This window comes from Xenopus tropicalis, chromosome 8 (genome assembly GCF_000004195.4).
Source record: "Xenopus tropicalis strain Nigerian chromosome 8, UCB_Xtro_10.0, whole genome shotgun sequence".
In the NCBI taxonomy this organism is placed as follows: Eukaryota; Metazoa; Chordata; class Amphibia; order Anura; family Pipidae; genus Xenopus; species Xenopus tropicalis.
In genome coordinates, this window is record NC_030684.2 from 24,112,981 (window position 1) to 24,133,231 (window position 20,251).

The window sequence follows — 20,251 nt, forward strand, 5'->3', positions numbered from 1 at the left end:
TTTTATGCTTTAAATTAGGGATGCGCAGAATCCAGGATTCATTTTGGGATTCTGCCTTTTTCAGAAGGATTTAGCTTTGGCCAAATCCATATGCTTGGCCAAACCAAATCTGAATCCTTAAAATCACGTAACTTTTTGTCACATAAACAATAGTAAAAAATAGTGGATCCGGTACATACCTATCTTACATATTGGGAATCTGGCACAATAACACTGACATTGAGCCAAATCCGCACTGGCATTGCCCTTACCCTGAATCCTGGTGGTCCTTGAGCTCCAGGCAAACCGGGAACACCAGTATTTCCTCGTTTTCCTAAAGTTCCAGCAAGGCCAATTTCCCCATCATCTCCTTGTTCTCCCTAAAATTACAGTTAAACTTATTTTCTATTTATTTTTCTATTTATTAAACAGTCAGCTGAATGTAGTTACCTTAAGTCCGGGACTGCCATCTTTTCCTGGAATCCCATCAGGTCCAGCAGGGCCCTCCTGGCCCTGTCTTCCTACTACTCCCCTTGGACCAGTCACACCTATAGCACCCTGCAAGTCAAACCAGCAGATTACTTACATATTTATTACTATATACACTATAGTGATTGAGTGTGGGGGATGGTGGTCACTAGGACACATGGTGCTTTTAGATAGCTCTAATTTTGCTTTTAAATTTATGCACTAGTGACCACTACCGTCTTTCAATCCCACACACCCATTGCCTACCAACAGAAAGAAACAGAGATACTCAGGAGCAAGGATGCAGTGAGAGTTTTAATTCCCCACTCTTCTACCATACCATGTACCATCATATCATCTTATTGTTGGTTCCAAGAATAGCTTTGACAACAAGAAGCACTTGCCTCAAATCTCAACCTAATTGGCAATTCATCTGGCTTCCAGCATTCAAACCAAAATATTACTGTAATTGTTTTTTATACATAGAAACTCATTGGGATCAAGTTTGGATCAAGTACAAGGTACTGTTTTATTATTACAGAGAAAAGGGAATAATTTAACCATTAAATAAACCCAATAGGGCTGTTCTGCCCCCAATAAGGGGTAATTATATCTTAGTTGGGATCAAGTACAGGTACTGTTTTATTATTACAGAGAAAAGGGAATCATTTAACCATTAAATAAACCCAATAGGGCTGTTCTGCCCCCAATAAGGGGTAATTATATCTTAGTTGGGATCAAGTACAGGTACTGTTTTATTATTACAGAGAAAAGGGAATCATTTAACCATTAAATAAACCCAATAGGGCTGTTCTGCCCCCAATAAGGGGTAATTATATCTTAGTTGGGATCAAGTACAGGTACTGTTTTATTATTATAGAGAAAAGGGAAATCATTCTAAAATCTGAATAATTTGATCAAAATGGCTTTTCTGTAATTTGTAGTTTTATGGAAGATGGGTTTCCACATAAAATATCCCATACCTGTACCAAAATAAAGTGGGGACTCTGCATATTAGACTCCTGATAGGTGGCTGTTAGCATAGCACACTGTACTTGGGCTGGTTGAGTTGTACTACAGTCTGGTTTGCTCTTCTGAATTTGAGCAGAGAAATACTGACCTTCATACTTAAAGGCTAAAGTCACACTCAGAGATTTGTCTTTAGAAAAGAAATGCTGAGAAAAAGTCATAATTATCACTCCATACTTCATACCTGCAGTGATTCTGGTTGTTCTTAACAGAAAGCGATGGGAGATAATTATGTCCTGCATTGTTGCTGCTAACTTTGTGCTGTAGCAAAACCCTAACAAAGCTCCATATGTGACTTAAGCGTGGGCATTTCTAAATTGTTAATAATCTGTACCACGCTGGAGATCAGTCTGTTTGATTTGTGGAGAAACCATGCAGAGCAAAACTCACAGGCTGTCCATGTGCCCCCGACTCCCCTGGCTTTCCAGGCTTGCCCTTCAAACCCTAGAAAAGACAAGATTTAAATAGTAAGCAATTCATCGTTCACTTTGGCTTTTGCTCCAAACTGATTATCACATGATATAAATACAAAAATCCTTATACCCTTACATTTTTCACTGATCTAAACCCTGTCTCACTGCTGAATACGTAACTCTAAATCTGTAATCACTTATCCACATGTTCTCTGCATGGCCGAATCTTAAGGATTGCCAAAATGTTATTAATGCTAAAAAAGAGAGTTCTGTTACAAAATGTAAGTGTGCTGTTTTCACTTGTCAAATGACATAGGCTGCCAGTGGAACTATTTCCAGCAAACTCAGCCATTCTTAACTACAAAATCTTTCCCCCCTTTTCCCTTTCTTGACATAAAAATACAGAATTGTAGGTCGGATAATTTGTAGCAGTATCTTTGGTGCCCACTTTCCATAATACTTGATGTGTTTATTTCAGACAAATAGACACAGAGATAATGTAAGAGCTCAGCCTCCTTTTCCCAGTAAGCAGTGGAGCAAGAAAATAGGAAGACGGCATCTCTTACTCAGACAGGATCCCTACAGGCTGCTATTCCTGTTGTGGAGGAAATCAGCAGAACGTACCACAGTGCCTTTGGATCCTCGTAAGCCCTGAAGACCTCGTGGTCCAGAATGACCCTGCAGTACAATATGCAAGTGATGATTCAACTTCTAATATGGTATTTTTTATAGAATATATAGAATAGGACTAGAAAGATCTTACCGGTAAACCCTGCTGCCCAGCATTTCCTCTAGGTCCCTCCGGTCCGTCTTGACCCTTAAGTGAAATTAGAATTGATTTTAAAGGCCCTTTAGCAAAATACTTTACACATTAATTCATTCTATCAATGTATCTAAGCAGCTAAAAGCACATTCTGTTTTCCCTGGGTGGGTAGGATTCATAATACTCATAAGTACTCTCATCTATTTATTTCATCAACATGTAGTTGATGAAGGCCATTGGAGGAACTTATGTTGAAGAAGACGCTTCCCACTGCGTCCTGACAACCTGACTGCCAAGCCTTAGCTTTTCTACTAGCTTTGGCTTACCTTGTTGCAGCCAAGTTTTGTCCTTCAGTGGCTGCTGGGCAGTTGCTGTAGCACAGCTAATATGAATTGCCATAATCAGCATGTAGCCAAGTGCTTACATGGCTACCAAAGTGCTGAGATTTCCCTGTGACAGAAATGGCTTAGTTGGCAATCTTTTGATTGCATTGGTTCAACCTGTCGGTGAGCCCAGAGGTATCAATGACATCTGTTAAACCTTTATTGATTCAGTCTTTGCTTCTAAATCACACATGCAGGTGAATCACTGTGAGAGAGGAGCATCATGCTATAGTACAAATGGCAGGTCAGTTTGCTGAACCAGGGCCCTGAAACAAGCAATTACATTTGGGCATAAGCATGCATAATAGACTGACAACACCACCATCGGTTGCAACATGACCCCCTGCCATTTATACCCCTTTGAAATAGCCAATATGAGTGCTCCCAATGATTGTGGAAGGCACAGACAAATTTGTATCAGTAATGGGTCCCACCCTGCACATACAATTTTTAGAAAGAGGCCCCACACATTTTAATGAGAATCTTATAAGCTACTAAGAAATTAGAATGAACATTGTTGATTCCATCAGTGACAATCTCTTAAAAGCAGTGATATGCTACTGGTTCTGATTGGACTCTCCATTACAGCTTCTTACAGTCACAGGCTCAACATCTCTGCCCCAGCAGCACAAACACAGTGTAGGGTGCTTCTTAGATTTTATAACAGGGGACGCATGGTTGTTTAGAATATGCAAGTTTTAGTAAGACATTAATAACAATTAACCACCATGTATAAGGATATTCTTTATAAAATGATACTCATGGCTCTAGTGGAACTACATAGTTCTCATCTCATATTCAATTCTGATATTTTGCAGTACAAGCTAAGTTTTCTTGTGGCCAATCCCAAAGTGATACTAACACTAAAAACTACTCTTCAAAACATTAACTTACATTAAAAGTTACATATAGGTAATGTTAATTTTGGCTGATAGGGCTGCTTTTGTAATTAATTGTTACTTGGAGTTCTAAACCTGACTGTTTTGCCAACCTGACTGTCCCTTCTCAGCCTGTCAGTTATAGCTTCTAATGCTAATTGACTACTGCTGCACAAATATGGCAGCCCCTCATAGATGAACACGGGGTACCCGATAGGTAATGTAAAAGCATCAGGAAAATACTTTTAAAGCAAAATAATAAATAGCATGCAGAGACAATGTTATGATTATCTCTTTAAGGATTGACAATTTCACTGCTCTTGTGCCTCTTGTGTCTTTTATAATCAGAGTTTTTACATGGATGATGTGTAACTCACAGGATATCCGGGGTCACCAGGCTCTCCTCTGTCTCCACCATCACCAACAGGGCCCTTTAAAACACATGAAAACCATTATAAAGAGCAATTTCTATTGAATCCAATTTACTGTTACTTATAAATCAGAATTGTATTCTGTATGTTTAGCTTAAGGTGGAACCACACATACAAACAACTGCTGATGAGGGCATAAATAGGCCAGCTAGCACTTTGGTATCCGGCTGCATTCTGGCATTCTGTAAAGTTGCCTGCCACCCAGAGTGGACATAACTGGAATACTCCACAGGTTGCCTGCCTGCAGTGGCAATTATTGGCTAAAAACTGGTTTGATGGCAACCCTTGGTTCTGCACACTGATGCCATTCTCAGTAGTGCCACAGGCCTATGTGTCCAAAAATAGCAGCTGCAATGTACACACACAGCTTGCAAATGTAAACTCAATACTACACACAAAGCTGCATCATTTAATGTGCTAGAAATATACTGAGACAAGATGAATGCCAAGTTTTCTATATATAAGCGGTACAATCTTCTCATTTGTCTGGGGCCAAGGTTGACTTACTCTGTCTCCAGGAGCTCCAGGGGTACCTTCTGCCTTCCCATCATCCCCTTGTTCTCCCTGTCGAAACACATTGAATTAGTATTATATTTTTTTCCACAGCACGGAACAAAGCACTGCTAGGAACAATGTGAACAAACAATAAGGCAAACACACACTCAGGGAGCCCTGCCCACAAAAGCCTGCATGCTGCATCAATGGAACTTCTGAAATACAACTGCTTAGCTGGGGTTGCTCAGATGATCTAGGAGCCAAGACCCACAGGGACAGATTGTAGCTGGGTGATTTATAGTTGGGTTAAGTGAAGAGAGTGAGATTAAGAGAGGAAGGATAAGCTGCATGGTATAAAGGAGTTGTCTAGTGTCTGATCTCCTGCAGTACAAAAGAAAGACATGCAGAATAGTCTTGAGGCACTGCTGGTGTAAAGGGTAGTGATAAGCGAATCTGTCCCGTTTTGCTTGACCATAAGATTTGCAAAACAGTGGAAAATCTGGGAAACGCGTTTGTTGCACAATTTTTTGGCCGCCCGTGTCTTTTTTGGTCACCCGTGTCTTTTTTTTTTTTGCCTGTGTTTTTTTGGACGTGACTGCGCCCAACTTGAAGCGACCGCACCCAATTTGACGTGCAACAAAAATTTTTAACGTTCGACAAATTTTCCTGCTGCGAATTTACTGTGAATCCATGCCTGGTGAAAAAATTCGCTCATCACTAGTAAAGGGCACTCATTTGATTTGATCAGTTGGCATCTCTGAAATTGTTATGGTTTGTAACCGGGATCCACCTCAGATTACCAGGACTGAAACTGCATATCATTAACTGAGCCTCTGATACTCAGTGCTGCCAATATTTGCAGCCTATCACGGGTCATGGTCAACCCATTGGCACATTCTCGCATATCTGGGCAACTCCCATAGAATGTGCACCATTAGCTTTGTCATTGTCCATTCTAGTCCAGTACATGTCTATATCACTGTCACTTCAGCATCTCTGTGCCAGTATTGGTCTGCGCAGAGAAATGAGCATGTATCCTATGTTAAGTGGTACAGCTGGCAATATCCCAAAAAATCTACTTGAAATCTATTTGATATAGATTTTTTGTTCCTGATGTTTTGCTGGTTGGTATTTTTCCAGTTCTCTGCCATGTTGCTGCTTCCTAGATGCCGAAACTCAGAATAAAACTGTATATGAATGCTACAGTTGTCCCCATGTTTTCAAGTAAAGTCAGTAAGTTTTATACACTGTAGTGCAATCATTTTGCTGGGGAGCATAGAGAGGAAAGAAAAATCCTCTCTTTTTGTTTGGGCTATAATATGAATGAGACTTGGATGTGACAGGAAAAAATGCAGATGAGAGGGCCAAGCATAAACAGTGAGAGCTCCAAATGCAGACATAGCTAGGAGTGTTCTCGCTGGCTGGTGGCCCACACACAGATAAGTTCATATACAAAAACATCCCATCTGGAGCCTCCAAGCAGAGAGTAACCACAGGGCGCTTACTATAACGTTGCTGCAGCTTTGAGGTATAGTGATGCAAATGTTCAGCCGTCTTCAATGTCTTTTTTCAGGGTTACAGGTAATGCAAATGGGCACACTCTGCTCCCCACTCCATTGTCTAATGTTACTCAAAGTCCCAAACTGAACCTTGCCTAGGCATTTGTGGCAGCAATAATAGCAGCCCTGTGTAGTTTGGTTCGCTTCTAGTCCCATTTTCTAGCATATCTCTGTGGCAACAGCCCAGTGCCGTTGTACAATGGCAAATGTAGAGTGCAAAAGATGAGAATGTCATCAACAATGGTGGGATAGAGTTTGACATGGAGAAGACCTTATAAGGTAAAATAAGAAACAGAAGAGGAGCAATCTTAGAGTGAACAACTGCATAACCCCAAGTAATTTTGAGGTAGAGGTAGCACACTTCATATATGGTTTCTGACGGTCCTGACTGTGGTGCCCCCCCCACACAAATATTGTTGTCACCCACGCTTTCTCTTTTTTCTACTGTTCTCAGACATGGGAGTTTTCTCTAAACTTTCTGGATGAGCCCTTGCGGCTGGCTTCTGTAACAATGAAGACTACAGTTGGGTCCAGCTGGATCCATCTGTGCAGTTCATAGAGAGACAAGCTGACTGCCATCCAGAAACTTGAGTCATATTCTAGTCTGAACTGGTTATCATGGAGCTGAGTCAGCATATGAGCAACACAAACCTACTCCAAGGGAATTTTATTATCCTCATGCTGAATATGCATCTCTTTTACAGATCAGAATGGCAGCGTTTAAAAGTGGCTGACCTAGATTGTTCATCTGAGGATTCTGGGAGCACAGTAGCAATCACATGAGTCACCCAGCATCTGTAGTACAGATCAACATCGCTACTATAAAATGATCTTTTTCCACTTTTTTAAGTCTATTCTGCAGTTCAGGAGGAATATGTTTCATTGATCTCAGAATAATAGGCATTCCAGGGTTGGTATAACTTCTAACCAACTATCTAGGTAGAAGTGACACCATGTTATTGGGGCCTTGTCAGTTAGCCAAGTGAGCCAATACAATATGAAAGGGGAAGGTAAGAGAGCAGCCGGTGAGGGGGGTCACCCAGGCACCCCACGACCAGGGGGTTTGCTTTCAGTTACACCATTGATTTAATGGTTTTCAAGCTGTTTGTAAATTTAACTTCTACTGAAAGCAGTGTTTATTCCTTTTTGTTCTTCCTCAATATCTGTTAATGAACTGGCGGCTGCTGTTTCAGAAGCAAGAACCAATAGCATTTACAGAAAACTTGAAAAACAAGAAAAATATTTAATGAATGAATGAAAGTTGAAGGAATTACAATTTCATAATGCAAAAATACTTTTTGGATTTATCCCCTTTAATTACAGTTCAGCCCTCTACTAGGGGAGCACCAACATGTTTTATACTTAAACAAGGAAAGTCGCACTTACCTTTTCACCTTTTATTCCTGGTGGTCCTAGTGGACCGGGGGGTCCCTTATGTCCCTTTTAAAATAATAATAAAAATAAGCCTCACTGCATCTGTTAGACATGTGCCATCAATACCCAATAAAAGTGTAATATCCCCCAAAATGTTAAGCAGAATCACTAGCACACCATCGCTGGAACAATTTAGTGTATGACTTGTGTTGTGTGTGATCACATGAATTCCAGTGCTGGATGGCACCCTGGCACCTATACAGCATTGGCAGTTGTATGTTTGTGTACTTAGGTTTAGTATATGTTTTACCTGATAGCCTGGCATTCCTGGCTCACCCTGTGCACCCATTCTCCCAGGGGATCCCTGCAGAGAAAATAAAAAGATATGGGTCACTTTATGAACTATAACTTTTAGCGTTTCCTTAAAGATGAACTTAAAAACAAATTTTGTACACCCTTAACAGTGGTGCAGCCAGGGCTGCCCCTGCCTTGCCTCAGGTTGTTGGTATTTTTTCTAACCCAACATGCCTTGTCATAAAACAAGACTCTGAGACAAGGTTTTCTCAGAAAGGCCGAGTCATTTATTGCACAGACAAAATACAAGCAACATATACGTGACGGTTTTCACCAAAGGTATAATATCCTTACAGTTATTTCCATATAAGGCAAGATTGTTAGTTACAAAAACATCTGTTATGAAAAGCATACAACCATATCAAACTTTTTTGGATCAGCCCCACAGTTTCTGGACTTTTGCAGGTCAAAACAATGCTCATCTAAGGATGGAATAAATAAGATGCAACTCACAACGGGTCCACGAGTGCCCCTGCTTCCCTTAGGTCCTTGGTTCCCAGTGGGCCCTTGATCTCCTGGAACACCGGTTTCTCCCAAATGGCCCTCAAAGCCTTTGCTCCCCTGAAATACAATAATGCAATGCAGTTAAGAGTTGCTGATGTATTCATGCACTGCTGCTAAAGATATTCTGTGCTGGCTGCCTTATAAGGTGTCTCAGGTATTACCTTTTGCCCAGGTTTTCCTTTTTCTCCTTGTTTTCCTGGCTTTCCTTCAACGCCCTGCAAGACAGAGGGCAAGGGGGGATTATAAAATGCAGGGTCAGTATGAGAACTCCACATTTGCCCATTTATCCCAATGCTGATATATCTTATTCCATCTAAGCTCCCACAAGGAAACCAACCAATTATATCAATAATATAGCCAAGAGACTCTCTAGGCCAGTGATCCCCAACCAGTAGCTCGTGAGCAACATGTTGCTCTCCAACCCCTTGGATGTTGCTCTCAGTGGCCTCAAAGCAGGTAGTTATTTTTTAATTCCTGGCTTTTGGGCAAGTGTTGATTGCATAAAAACCAAGTATACTGCCAAACAGAGCCTCATGAAGGCTGCCAGTCCATATAGGGGCTGCCAAATAGCCAATCACAGTTATTATTTGGTAACCCCAGGAACATGTTTTATGATTGTGTTGCTCCTCAAGTCTTTTTACATATGAATGGTGCTCACAGGTAAAAAAAGGTTGAGGATCCCTGCTCTAGGCAATGGCCTTGCCACCACTGGCACCATCTGGTGAGGCCAATTTCTCTGCCAAAGAGAAGGTAGGTTTCTCCATTCCTAGAACACACCAACATGGCTAAAAGGTTTTTGTGTTTGCCAGTCACACTGTATTGCTTCCAACTTCTAATTAGCAGAATACAAGAATTAGGATCATCCCTACCATTGTAAAAATGCGTGTTAAATGGCTTACAATTCAGAATGTAGGAAAGGAGAATGTAGGAATGTCTTTAAACAATATCATTTTTCAATTTGATAACCCCAGTAAAGGTTAAGTTCCCAGCAACGCTCATCCCGCAGAGAAAAGTAGGGGTGATGAATTCAAGAGAGGAGACAAAGAGAGAGGCTGAACAAAACCACAAGACATTCTTTCCAACAGACAGGAAAATATCTTCATGTATTAAACATTGCAGCTCTGCTCGCGAGGGAGCTGTGGCACAGGAAATTAGCAGCATTAAACAGGCAGCCCCTCATCTACAAGCATTGCTGCAGATTTATGAGAAACAGATTATGTTCTGAAGTGGGTTTCCATATACGGGAGAGAAGGGCTGGCCAATCTGGTGTTGGGTATCGGACCGTGGAATGCAGATTAATGTCTACAGAGGATGAATTGAATAATGGGGGGGCAGGTACCAAGTGTATCGTATATTGGCAGGAAGGCAGCCACAAAGATGTCTGCTATCCAGTGTAATAAGAAACTAATACACTAATACAGCAATAGAGGCCTGTCTAAAGCAGTATGCAAAGTGCCCACCATGACAAGCAAAGCAAGACTGACTTAGGCCTATGGGTTCACGTGTGGTTCAGTACAAGTATGAAAACCAGTTGGCTTTTAAAGGATGCTGAAGGTTGCAGTTCAGCATCTGGAGAGTCATAAAATATCTATATTGTAATGCTGTTCTAAAAGCCTCTTCAAATAAGTGTCATTAGAAAAGAAATCTAGACCGTAGATCAGATGGTTCTCTTGCAGCTTTGTTTACAGTTGGTTTCAGACTCATGTTAACTTGAAGTCTTCTTCTGGCACCCACTGGCCATGTGACATTGGCTCGGGGCACTCAGACATAAACCATTCTGATAAATGCTGAATTTAATAGCGTGAATAGCCCCAGACAGCATAGTTTCCATACACCATAAATGTGAATGGTCTGCCAGCAGTCTTAGGCATTCTGATCATTGCATTTGTTTGCCTGAGAAGATTGCAGCAATAACAGTATCTGCTGTGCCAAACCCCTCCAATTCCAAGGAGTGGGGTTGGGTTTCTTATATGTTCTACAATGACTTTACTGGAAGAGATACCCTGGCTTGTCCATGGCCCAAGAAATCAAGAAGAATAGCTGCTGGAGCGGAGGGAAGGCCTCACAGCCAGCTGGCATTAAATAAAATGGACTGCTGCACAATCCTTAAACTGCCTGTGGAGCTATTCACAATTTTGCAGAAAATCCATGCTAAGAAAGGCATCCATAAAGGCACACTGTTCCTGATCTCATTAGGAGATGTTGGCTTGGGAGCTCTGTGTTGCAGTTGAGAACAAGCCCAAATAAGAAACAGCCACTGATATTCATGTGAAATCATGAGCTCAGGAACCGCGCAGGATGGCATGATGTACAGTACACATGGTTCTCTTGGCTGTGGCACTGATACAGAGCACTTCACTTTTCAAGTAATATAAAGTTGACTGCTTCATTCATAGGAAGTAATGCAATATAATGTACAAGCTGGTTATCCAACACCAAATTATCCTAAGCAGGTATTTTAACATGGCACTTAGTCTTCCTAGGCCAGGATGGGGAAAACCCTGGCTTTCCAAATGTCACAGAACAGATAATTCAGCAGTCCTGCACCAACGCATTTTATAAAGGGGTGCTGTTTAATATCGTAAGAGGTGGTGCTATTCCTGCACTAGTTCTGCCACTAAAATACCATCAGTAGTCAGTGGTTACCGCCAAGGAAATCTGTTACTGAAGGGAAAGGGTGATTTGTAAGGGATGAGCAGATGCTACACAAGAAATGTCAGTTTGGAAGCAAGGCCATCACATTGTTTACACTCAAGCTTAGCTACCTGTGCAAATCGCATTAAATGGACCTACACAAGACCCACATGTGTACATGTTTATAGCCACTATCCAACCTTCAGCAGCTTAGCCCGCAACCTGACTTCCTGAAAGGATAAGAGTCCCCCAACCCAGTTCAGAACTCTGAGAGCTAGTAAAGACCACCCCATGTGATACCATGTTTTAGAGATCTGACAGGAGATTGGAGAAGCACCAACAGGAGAACCAGCCTAGGGAAAAAAACTTAGCAATCCATTTCACTCTTATTTGCCCTTTTGCTCTGCAGAGAGGCAGAAAGGCCCGCACTTTTGCATAAGATGCACAGGACCCACTATTCAGAATTCGGAGGCAATAATAATATTAGGAAGACCCCTTGTGTTTGTTGGGGAGAAGGATCAAGTAATATGTCCAAGGGGTTAATGTAACAGTTTAGTTAGGTTGAAAAAAGACACACTTCCATCAAGTTCAACATTAATGCCTATATATAACCTGTCTAACTACTAGTTGATCCAGAGGAAGGCAAAAAAACCCATCTGAAGCCTCTCTAATTTGCCGCAGAGGGGAAAAAATCCTCCCTGACTCCAAGATGGCAATCGGACCAGTCCCTGGATCAACTTGTACTAAGAGCTATCTCCCATAACCCTGTATTCCCTCACTTGTACTGAGAGCTATCTCCCATACCCCTGTATTCCCTCACTTGTACTGAGAGCTATCTCCCATACCCCTGTATTCCCTCACTTGTACTAAGAGCTATCTCCCATAACCCTGTATTCCCTCACTTGTACTGAGAGCTATCTCCCATACCCCTGTATTCCCTCACTTGTACTGAGAGCTATCTCCCCTACCCCTGTATTCCCTCACTTGTACTGAGAGCTATCTCCCCTACCCCTGTATTCCCTCACTTGTACTGAGAGCTATCTCCCATACCCCTGTATTCCCTCACTTGTACTGAGAGCTATCTCCCATAACCCTGTATTCCCTCACTTGTACTGAGAGCTATCTCCCATAACCCTGTATTCCCTCACTTGTACTGAGAGCTATCTCCCATACCCCTGTATTCCCTCACTTGTACTGAGAGCTATCTCCCATACCCCTGTATTCCCTCACTTGTACTGAGAGCTATCTCCCATACCCCTGTATTCCCTCACTTGTACTGAGAGCTATCTCCCATACCCCTGTATTCCCTCACTTGTACTGAGAGCTATCTCCCATAACCCTGTATTTCCTCACTTGCTAAAAAGCCCAACCTCTTCCTGACGCTGTCTAATGTATCAGCCAGTACGACTGATTCAGGGAGGGAATTCCACAACTTCACAGCTCTCACAGTAAAAAATCCTTTCCGAATATTTAGACAGAACCTCCCTTCTTCTAAACGGAGTGGGTGCCCTTGTGTTAGTTGGATGGACCTACTGGTAAATAAAACATTTGAGAGATTATTATATGATTTGTAACTTGGCCAGTCTTTCTTTATAACCAGCATATTCTAGATGGGGCCTTACCAGCGCTCTGTAAAGGGGAAGAATAACCCCCTCCTCCGTGAATCTATACCCCTTTTAATACAGCTCAAAACCTTGTTTGCCCTTGCAGCTGCTGCCTGGCATTGCTTGCTACAGCCAAGTTTATTATCTACAAGGACTCCAAGGTCCTTCTCCATTATGGATTTGGAAAATGCAGTACCATTAAGGGTATAAGTGGCTTGCATATTTTTACATCCCCGGTGCATGACTTTCATTTTATCCACTTAGCCGCCCAGATTGCTAGTTTGTCAAGATCCTGCTGCAGGGATGTCACATCCTCAATGGAATTGACTGGGCTGAGTTTTGTGTCATCTGCAAACACTGATACATTACTTATAATACCCTTCCCTAAGTCATTTATGAACAAGTTAAACAAAAGTGGACTCAGTACAGAACCCTGAGGGACCCCACTGAGAACCTTACTCAAGTAGAGAATGTACCATTAACAACCACCCTCTGTACCTGATACTCTAGCCCGGTGCTGTGCAACTTCTGTGGTGCCGAGGGCCGGAATTTCTCTAGCATACATGCTAGAGGGCCGGTAATGGAAGCCAGTTTTAACCACTCCCCTTTTTAAACCACACCCATTTTATCACAATGGTAGTAGTGCAGCAAAAACCCAAATGCTTGGTCCTCACTGCGGGGATATCAACCTTTATTCATATATGAAGAATTATATTATGTCATATTAAGACACACCCTTAAATCCATATGCCTCCTCCTCCCCTGTGGATAGTGCAGCAACCCCCAGCACATAATTTCACACCTTAGGGACCATTTAATGGCTATTTCCAACTACTAACAAACTCCCAGAACAAACCCCTGCCATGTTCACCTCCCACAGGCAGCATAGGGCAGGCAGAGTATGGCACACACAGGCAGCACTCTGCCTGCCCTACCATGCCTGTGTGTGCCATACTCTGCCTGCCCTATGCTGCATGTGTGTGCCATACTCTGCCTGCCCTACTCTGCCTGTGTGTGCCATACCCTCCCTGCCCTATGCTGCCTGTGTGCCATACTCTGCCTACCCTAGGCAGCATAGTCCAGGCAGCACATACAATGTCTGAGGTGTGAACAGGGGAACAATGTGGGTGATTACAGCCTGAGCCTGAGGTGTGAACAATGCAGGGGGTGAAAAATGCAGGGATTAAAAGGTGTGAACAACACAGGGGATTACATTTTTAAACAATACAGGGGTATTAGCACTTTTGCTTTTTCTGTATCTGTTGTAACCATATTATTATCATAATTCAATGGGGCCACACCCTCAACCTGCATCTTTTTACTATTAATATACTTAAAAAACTTTTTGGGGTTAGTTTTAGCCTCTGCCGCAATGTGCTCCTCATTTTCTATCTTTGCTCCTGCCCCAGGGGCCCTGTAGGTGCTCCCGCTGGCCACATCCCCTAACCCCCCCAGGGGCCCCCCTAACCCCCCGCAAGGTCCCCCACGTACTTCCCGAGCGCGCATAAATTTAATGCATCAGGGGAGGAACAGTCGGGCAGGGGGAGTGCTGGCAAGGGTCGGGTCTGGCCCGCTGGGGCCCACCGGGATTTTTCCCGATGTCCCGGCGGCCCAGTCCTACCCTGGATTTGCCTAGTGCAGTCCCATTAAGGATATAAGTGGCTTGCATATTTTTACATCCCAGGTTCATGACCTTACATTTATCCACATTAAATCTCATCTGCCACTTAGCTGCCCAGATTGCCAGTTGGCCAAGATCCAGCTGCAGGGATGTCACATCCTGGATAGAATTGACTGGTCTGCAGAGTTTTGTGTCATCTGCAAACACTGATACATTACTCATAATACCCTCCCCTAAGTCATTTATGAACAAGTTAAACAAGTGAACCCAGTACAGAACCCTGAGGGACCCCACTGAGATATGGGTATGGGTTAAGTGAAATGGGACTGCAGCCTGTGAATGGGATAAGTGTGTAACTTAGGGCAGTGCCCTGTATGTTGATTAACAAGGGGCTATGTCCTGTACATAGGGTAAGAGTGTAAATTAGGACAGTACCCTGTATGGTGGATAACAAGGGGCTATGTCCTGTATATAGGGTAAGTGTGTAACTTAGGGCAGTGCACTGTATGTTGGATAACAAGGAGCTATGTCCTGTTTATGGGGTAAGTGTGTAACTTAGGACAGTACCCTGTATGCTGGATAACAAGGGGCTATGTCCTGTATATGGGGTAAGTGTGTAACTTAGGGCAGTGCCCTGTATGGTGGATAACAAGGGGCTATGTCCTGTATATGGGGTAAGTGTGTAACTTAGGGCAGTGCCCTGTATGGTGGATAACAAGGGGCTATGTCCTGTATATGGGGTAAGTGTGTAACTTAGGGCAGTGCACTGTATGTTGGATAACAAGGAGCTATGTACTGCATATGGGGTAAGTGTGTAACTTAGGACAATAGCCTATATGTTGGATATCAAGGGGCTATGTCCTGTATAAGGGGTAAATGTGTAACTTAGGACAGTGCCCCGTATAAATAGTAATGTTGGGGCTGTCGTCTTTATAGAAAGTATACTGTGGCTCTGCAACCTTTGTATGGGGTAATGGTTATGGGGGGTTGTGGCCTTTACAAGGGGTAGCTGAGACTGCAGCTGGTATGTGGGGCAATGGTGTAACTTAGGTCTGTGGCCTGTATAGGGTAGCTTTCTGGTGGTACTACAGCCCATATATGGGTATAGGGGTAACTCTAATGGCTGAGTCACTAATTAGGGCTCTGCTCTGTATAATGTGGTAAATTAGAGCTGTAGCCTTTATATGACATGACTGTATCTTGGGGTTGTGGCCTGTATTTAGGGTAACATGGCTGTAGCCATTAGTAAATCACTCATTTTTTAATGTTCTTTTGCATCTTTTTATATGGGCCTGTGTTTATATTTAGGCTAACTCTATGGTGTGGGGCTGGTGTCTGTGTATATCATAGCGCAGTGCTATGGCCTGTATGTGGGGTAACTGTTATATGGGCCCTTTGCTTTTATACAAGGTAACTGTGTAATGTGCGGCTGTAGCCCATATATTGGGTAACAGAGCTTTATAGAGACAGTTTTCATCTATCCCAGGCACTGTGGGATTTAAATCTAATCTTTGCCACAGACACACAGAGAAACATATCCCAGTAGAATGCTTTTATTTTGCTAGTCTTGATGTATATGACATTTGCTGTAATGAAATTAAAAATTTCCCTTAAAGGTATACCGTCATCATATTATAAGGGGGGGAAACATTTCTGGTATTAAAAAAAATTGACAGCGTTTACAGAGCTGCTGTCTGGAGATGCTTGTGATTGATTTTACCAAGTGAGAGAGGGATGATAGAATAATAAATATATATAAAGGGATAGCGAAGGTTTTCTCTAAAAAATGTAATATATATAACATTGCTTAGAGAAAACCTCCGCTATCCCTTTTCCACCCCCCACTACACCGGCCCCTGCCAGCGGTTGCTCCGTGAGCCTCCTGTCCTCTCCCACATTTGCAGTCACCTTCAGTGCTGCCAGTCCCCCCCTTAGAGTCTGCACTTCAGATTCCAAGCCACCCACCTGCATCTCTCACAAGTAAATGCTGCATGGAACTGCTGCTCCAGGACCACATACATGCGACAAGATCCACACTGAGTGACACTGACAACTCATATTGCCACTTACAGTCTCACGAGTGCAATTCCTCGTATAACTCCTTTTTTATTTGAAATGCCTTTGGGTTTTTAAAGGAGAAGGAAAAGCTTCCGTATATACTCGAGTATAAGCCGAGGTACCTCATTTTACCTAAGAAAACTGGAAAAACTTATTGACTCGAGTATAAGCCTAGGGTGGGAAATGCAGCAGCTACTGCTAAGTTTTAATAATCGAAATAAATACCAATAAAATAACATTAATTGAGGCATCAGTGGGGTATATGTTTTTCAATATTTATTTAAAAAAAAACAGCAAACTAGCTCTGTAAGCGGAGAAGAGGGTCAACAAAAACAATCTGAGTACTACCCCACGCTCATTGCACATTGGCAAACTGGCAGCAGACCCAGTCCCGGAGGGATGTCAGGGGAAATAAGTATTGCTAGTGGGAGCCTAGGCCAGGGCACTGGAGGGTCTGGTTGCAGGTGGCCTAATTTGCACACAAAGGACAGAGGGTGCTAGTCTAGAGGGACCCATGGCACCCGACTCAAGTATAAGCCAAGGGTGACTTTTTCAGCACATTTTGGGTGCTGAAAAACTAGGCTTATACTCGAGTATATACAGTAAGTCACTTGCTTGTGCCCCTGTACGGAGAGAACAGCACCAGCCCGGGGTAGCAGCGATCACTTCCTCCTCCCTTCTTCGCTGCGTGTGCATGCGCAGTAGAGTGAAAAGCTGAACTTTAACAGAGAAGTCGGCTTTTTCACTCTACTGCGCATGCGCCGGACTCGGAGTCGCAGCGAAACGAAGGTGGAAGGAGGAAGTGCATCTCCCCAGGTGCCCCAGGCTGGTGCGGTTTTCTCCTAACAGGGGCACCAGCCCAGGGTACGAGGTAAGCGATTCAAGTCACTTGGGGGTGCCTAACATTTTAGCACCCCCAAGTGACTTAGCCTTTCCTTCCCCTTTAACTCCTGCTTAACACTTAATTCATATGGAACACTTAGATCACATGCAAAACTCACACACTCGCTGTACAGTCAGTAACTTATAGGTTTAACTTTGAGGTTTAAAAGGAAGTGTATAAAGTCTAGGCCTACTGATGGCTGCACAAGTGGGGAAAGCTATGGACATTAAGAGGTACAGATGGTAGAAGAAAGCTAGGGAGGGATTGCTTAGCTGCTACCGGATCTTGTGCAATAGCAGTACAACTGTTTGCAGTGCTGGACATGAATTGCCAGCAATCGAAAGGTTGGGACGTGGTCTGACGCTGATGTGAGCACACGCACTAACCGGAGCTCGGCTGTGATAAAAAATCCTGATTTAACTGCCCACACTCCATATATACGGAGCCTGACGAACCCAACTGGGACCCCCTACCGCAGAGGGAACTAATAGGGCAGAACAGAGCACAAAAAAGAGCTTCGGAGGCAGCAGCACGCCTAGAAAAGTATGCCTGTGAAACTAATCAAAATGGCGGTGCAGCAGAAAGGCCAGTGCCTACTCCCGGAGCCCCTGCGAAACCTAACGAGCAGCCAACAGCGGGAACCGCAAACCAGCGGCAAGCCGAACCTCTTACTACCAACGAGCCTACTCTTCACGACGTGCTTGCAGAAATACGCTCGGCAAACAACGCCTGCACATCACTGATAAACAACAAAACCGAGGAAATAAAAATCGACCTGTCAATCATTAATGGTGACCTGCAGAAACTACGGGAGAGAACTACTGCGGTCGAATCCAGGGTGAGCAACCTTGAAGACTCCTGCAGAAACCTCCCTGAGCAGTACCAAACAGTACAAAAACTTGTAACGGAATGCCAAGGCAAATCAGACGATTTGGAGAATTGCCTACGCCGCAGCAACCTGAGATTCTTTGGCTTCCCGGAACTGTCGGAAGGGAGTGCACCAGAAGCCTTCATAGAGACATGGCTAAAATAAACTTTAGGAGCAGAACAACTATTCGGCACATTCGCAATTGAAAGAGCCCACAGCGTCCCTACCAGGCAAGCCCCCCAGGCGGCGCCGCCTAGGCCGCTGATCGCTAAGCTGCTCAACGCCAGAGACCAGGACAAAATCCTAGCACTCGCCAGGACACACGGGCAATTGCGATACCAAGCTGCAAACATATCATACTATGTTCCCCCTAACTCCTGTCCTCTGCAAAAGGGCCAAGATAGCCCCGTATACCTTATACTAGCCAAAGGCACCCAGATATCCGTCATATACAACATGGCAATGGCCCCCTAGAGGCCAAATCTACAGGGTGGGCCATTTATATGCATTCCCATTATGTTAAGGTGTATCTATATAAATGGCCCACCCTGTATAACAACCTGAACATCCCTAATGCCAGGGGGCCCACCCCAGCCTGGGGGGATATCTCGGCTGCTCCAGTTTTCCTGTCTACGAGCTACAAAGCTACCAGCTTCCCAGAAATCTGGGAAAATATCGTGACTAACTAGGTGCCACGATCCACCCCCAGAGAAGCTACTAGAAGTTATTAAAAGTTATCTTAAGGGACAAATTCTACCCAAAATTGGGGAATGGGTGGAAGGGGAGGGGGGCAACGGTTGGGAATGTTTAAATACCTGTACGTCGTTAATGTACAGCTTTTCAGTTTTGACAATACTGTTAATGTTTTATGCTCAATGGTCTGTTGAACAAATGCAAGGGAAATGCCTAGTAACAAGCGTGTGGTACTACCCAACCCAGAGGGACTATAGCTATCCAATTGACTAGCTGGAACATAAGGGGACTTAATTGCCCCATCAAACGCAGACTAGTCCTAGACTTTCTGAAGAAGCATAACACCTCTATTGCATTTCTGCAAGAAACGCATCTAACTGGATCCAAAATATTAGCCCTTAAAAGGCTCTGAGTTGGCTGGTCATACCATGCTACTTACTCCACACACTCCTCTGGAGTAGCTATTCTAATAGGGAAAAGAGTCCCATTTAGATTTGGGTCTCTGAAATCAGACCCCAAAGGTAGATACCTATTCCTACATTGTTACCTATATGCATGCAAACTTTTACTGGCAAACATATACATACCACCACCATATGAACCAGAGGTGCTGCAGATCCTCTCGGATCTAATGTCCCAACTCCTACACGCATTGTGTATAATAGCGGGTGACTTTAATGAAGTCCTCACCCCCAGTATGGATAGGACATGGAGACAACCAGATAAGGCACCCCTCAAAACTACCCAATTTGCACGGATGGTAACCTCATTGGCACTTCTAGATCCCTGGAGAATAGCCAACCCTAATGCTCGCCAATTCTTCTGTTTCTCAACATCTCACCTATCCCTCTCTAGAATCGACCTAGTACTAGTCAACGCAGCAATGATTCCTACATTAGCAAGGTTAGATATTTACTGAGAGGAATTTCAGACCATACACCAGTACAATTACAATGACAACTCCCCTGGGGAGATTGAAAAGCTGCTAGTCACATACTACACTGACCTTTACTCTACCAAACTACAGGCCCCAGTCAAGGACATCAGAGCCTTTTTTAGAACCGCTGAACCTACCATCCCTACCCCAAGAATATAGGGAATTCCTGGAGTCTAAGATTACGGACATAGAAACGCAAGAGGCCATAGACTCCTTTCCACAAGGGAAAGCAGCAGGCTCCGATGGAATCCCAATAGAACTATATAAAAAACATACTAAATCCCTAACACCTCTTTTAACTAAAATGTATGGGGAAGCCTTAC

At 43.4% G+C, this 20,251-nt stretch overlaps 1 protein-coding gene across 2 annotated transcripts in view; it reads right to left on the reverse strand.

Moving 5' to 3' along the window:
- Positions 1-20,251, reverse strand: part of col27a1 (collagen, type XXVII, alpha 1) — a 178,112-nt gene that overhangs the window by 22,724 nt on the left and 135,137 nt on the right. For both annotated transcript variants that reach the window (XM_004916698.4, XM_002935498.5), the window contains exons 38-48: positions 8,792-8,845; positions 8,580-8,687; positions 8,083-8,136; positions 7,785-7,838; positions 4,852-4,908; positions 4,291-4,344; positions 2,653-2,706; positions 2,514-2,567; positions 1,867-1,920; positions 430-537; positions 252-359 (exon numbers count right to left, since the gene is read on the reverse strand). In XM_004916698.4, the coding sequence (XP_004916755.1) occupies positions 252-359; positions 430-537; positions 1,867-1,920; positions 2,514-2,567; positions 2,653-2,706; positions 4,291-4,344; positions 4,852-4,908; positions 7,785-7,838; positions 8,083-8,136; positions 8,580-8,687; positions 8,792-8,845 (759 nt within the window). The remainder of the gene's footprint in view (positions 1-251; positions 360-429; positions 538-1,866; positions 1,921-2,513; positions 2,568-2,652; positions 2,707-4,290; positions 4,345-4,851; positions 4,909-7,784; positions 7,839-8,082; positions 8,137-8,579; positions 8,688-8,791; positions 8,846-20,251) is intronic.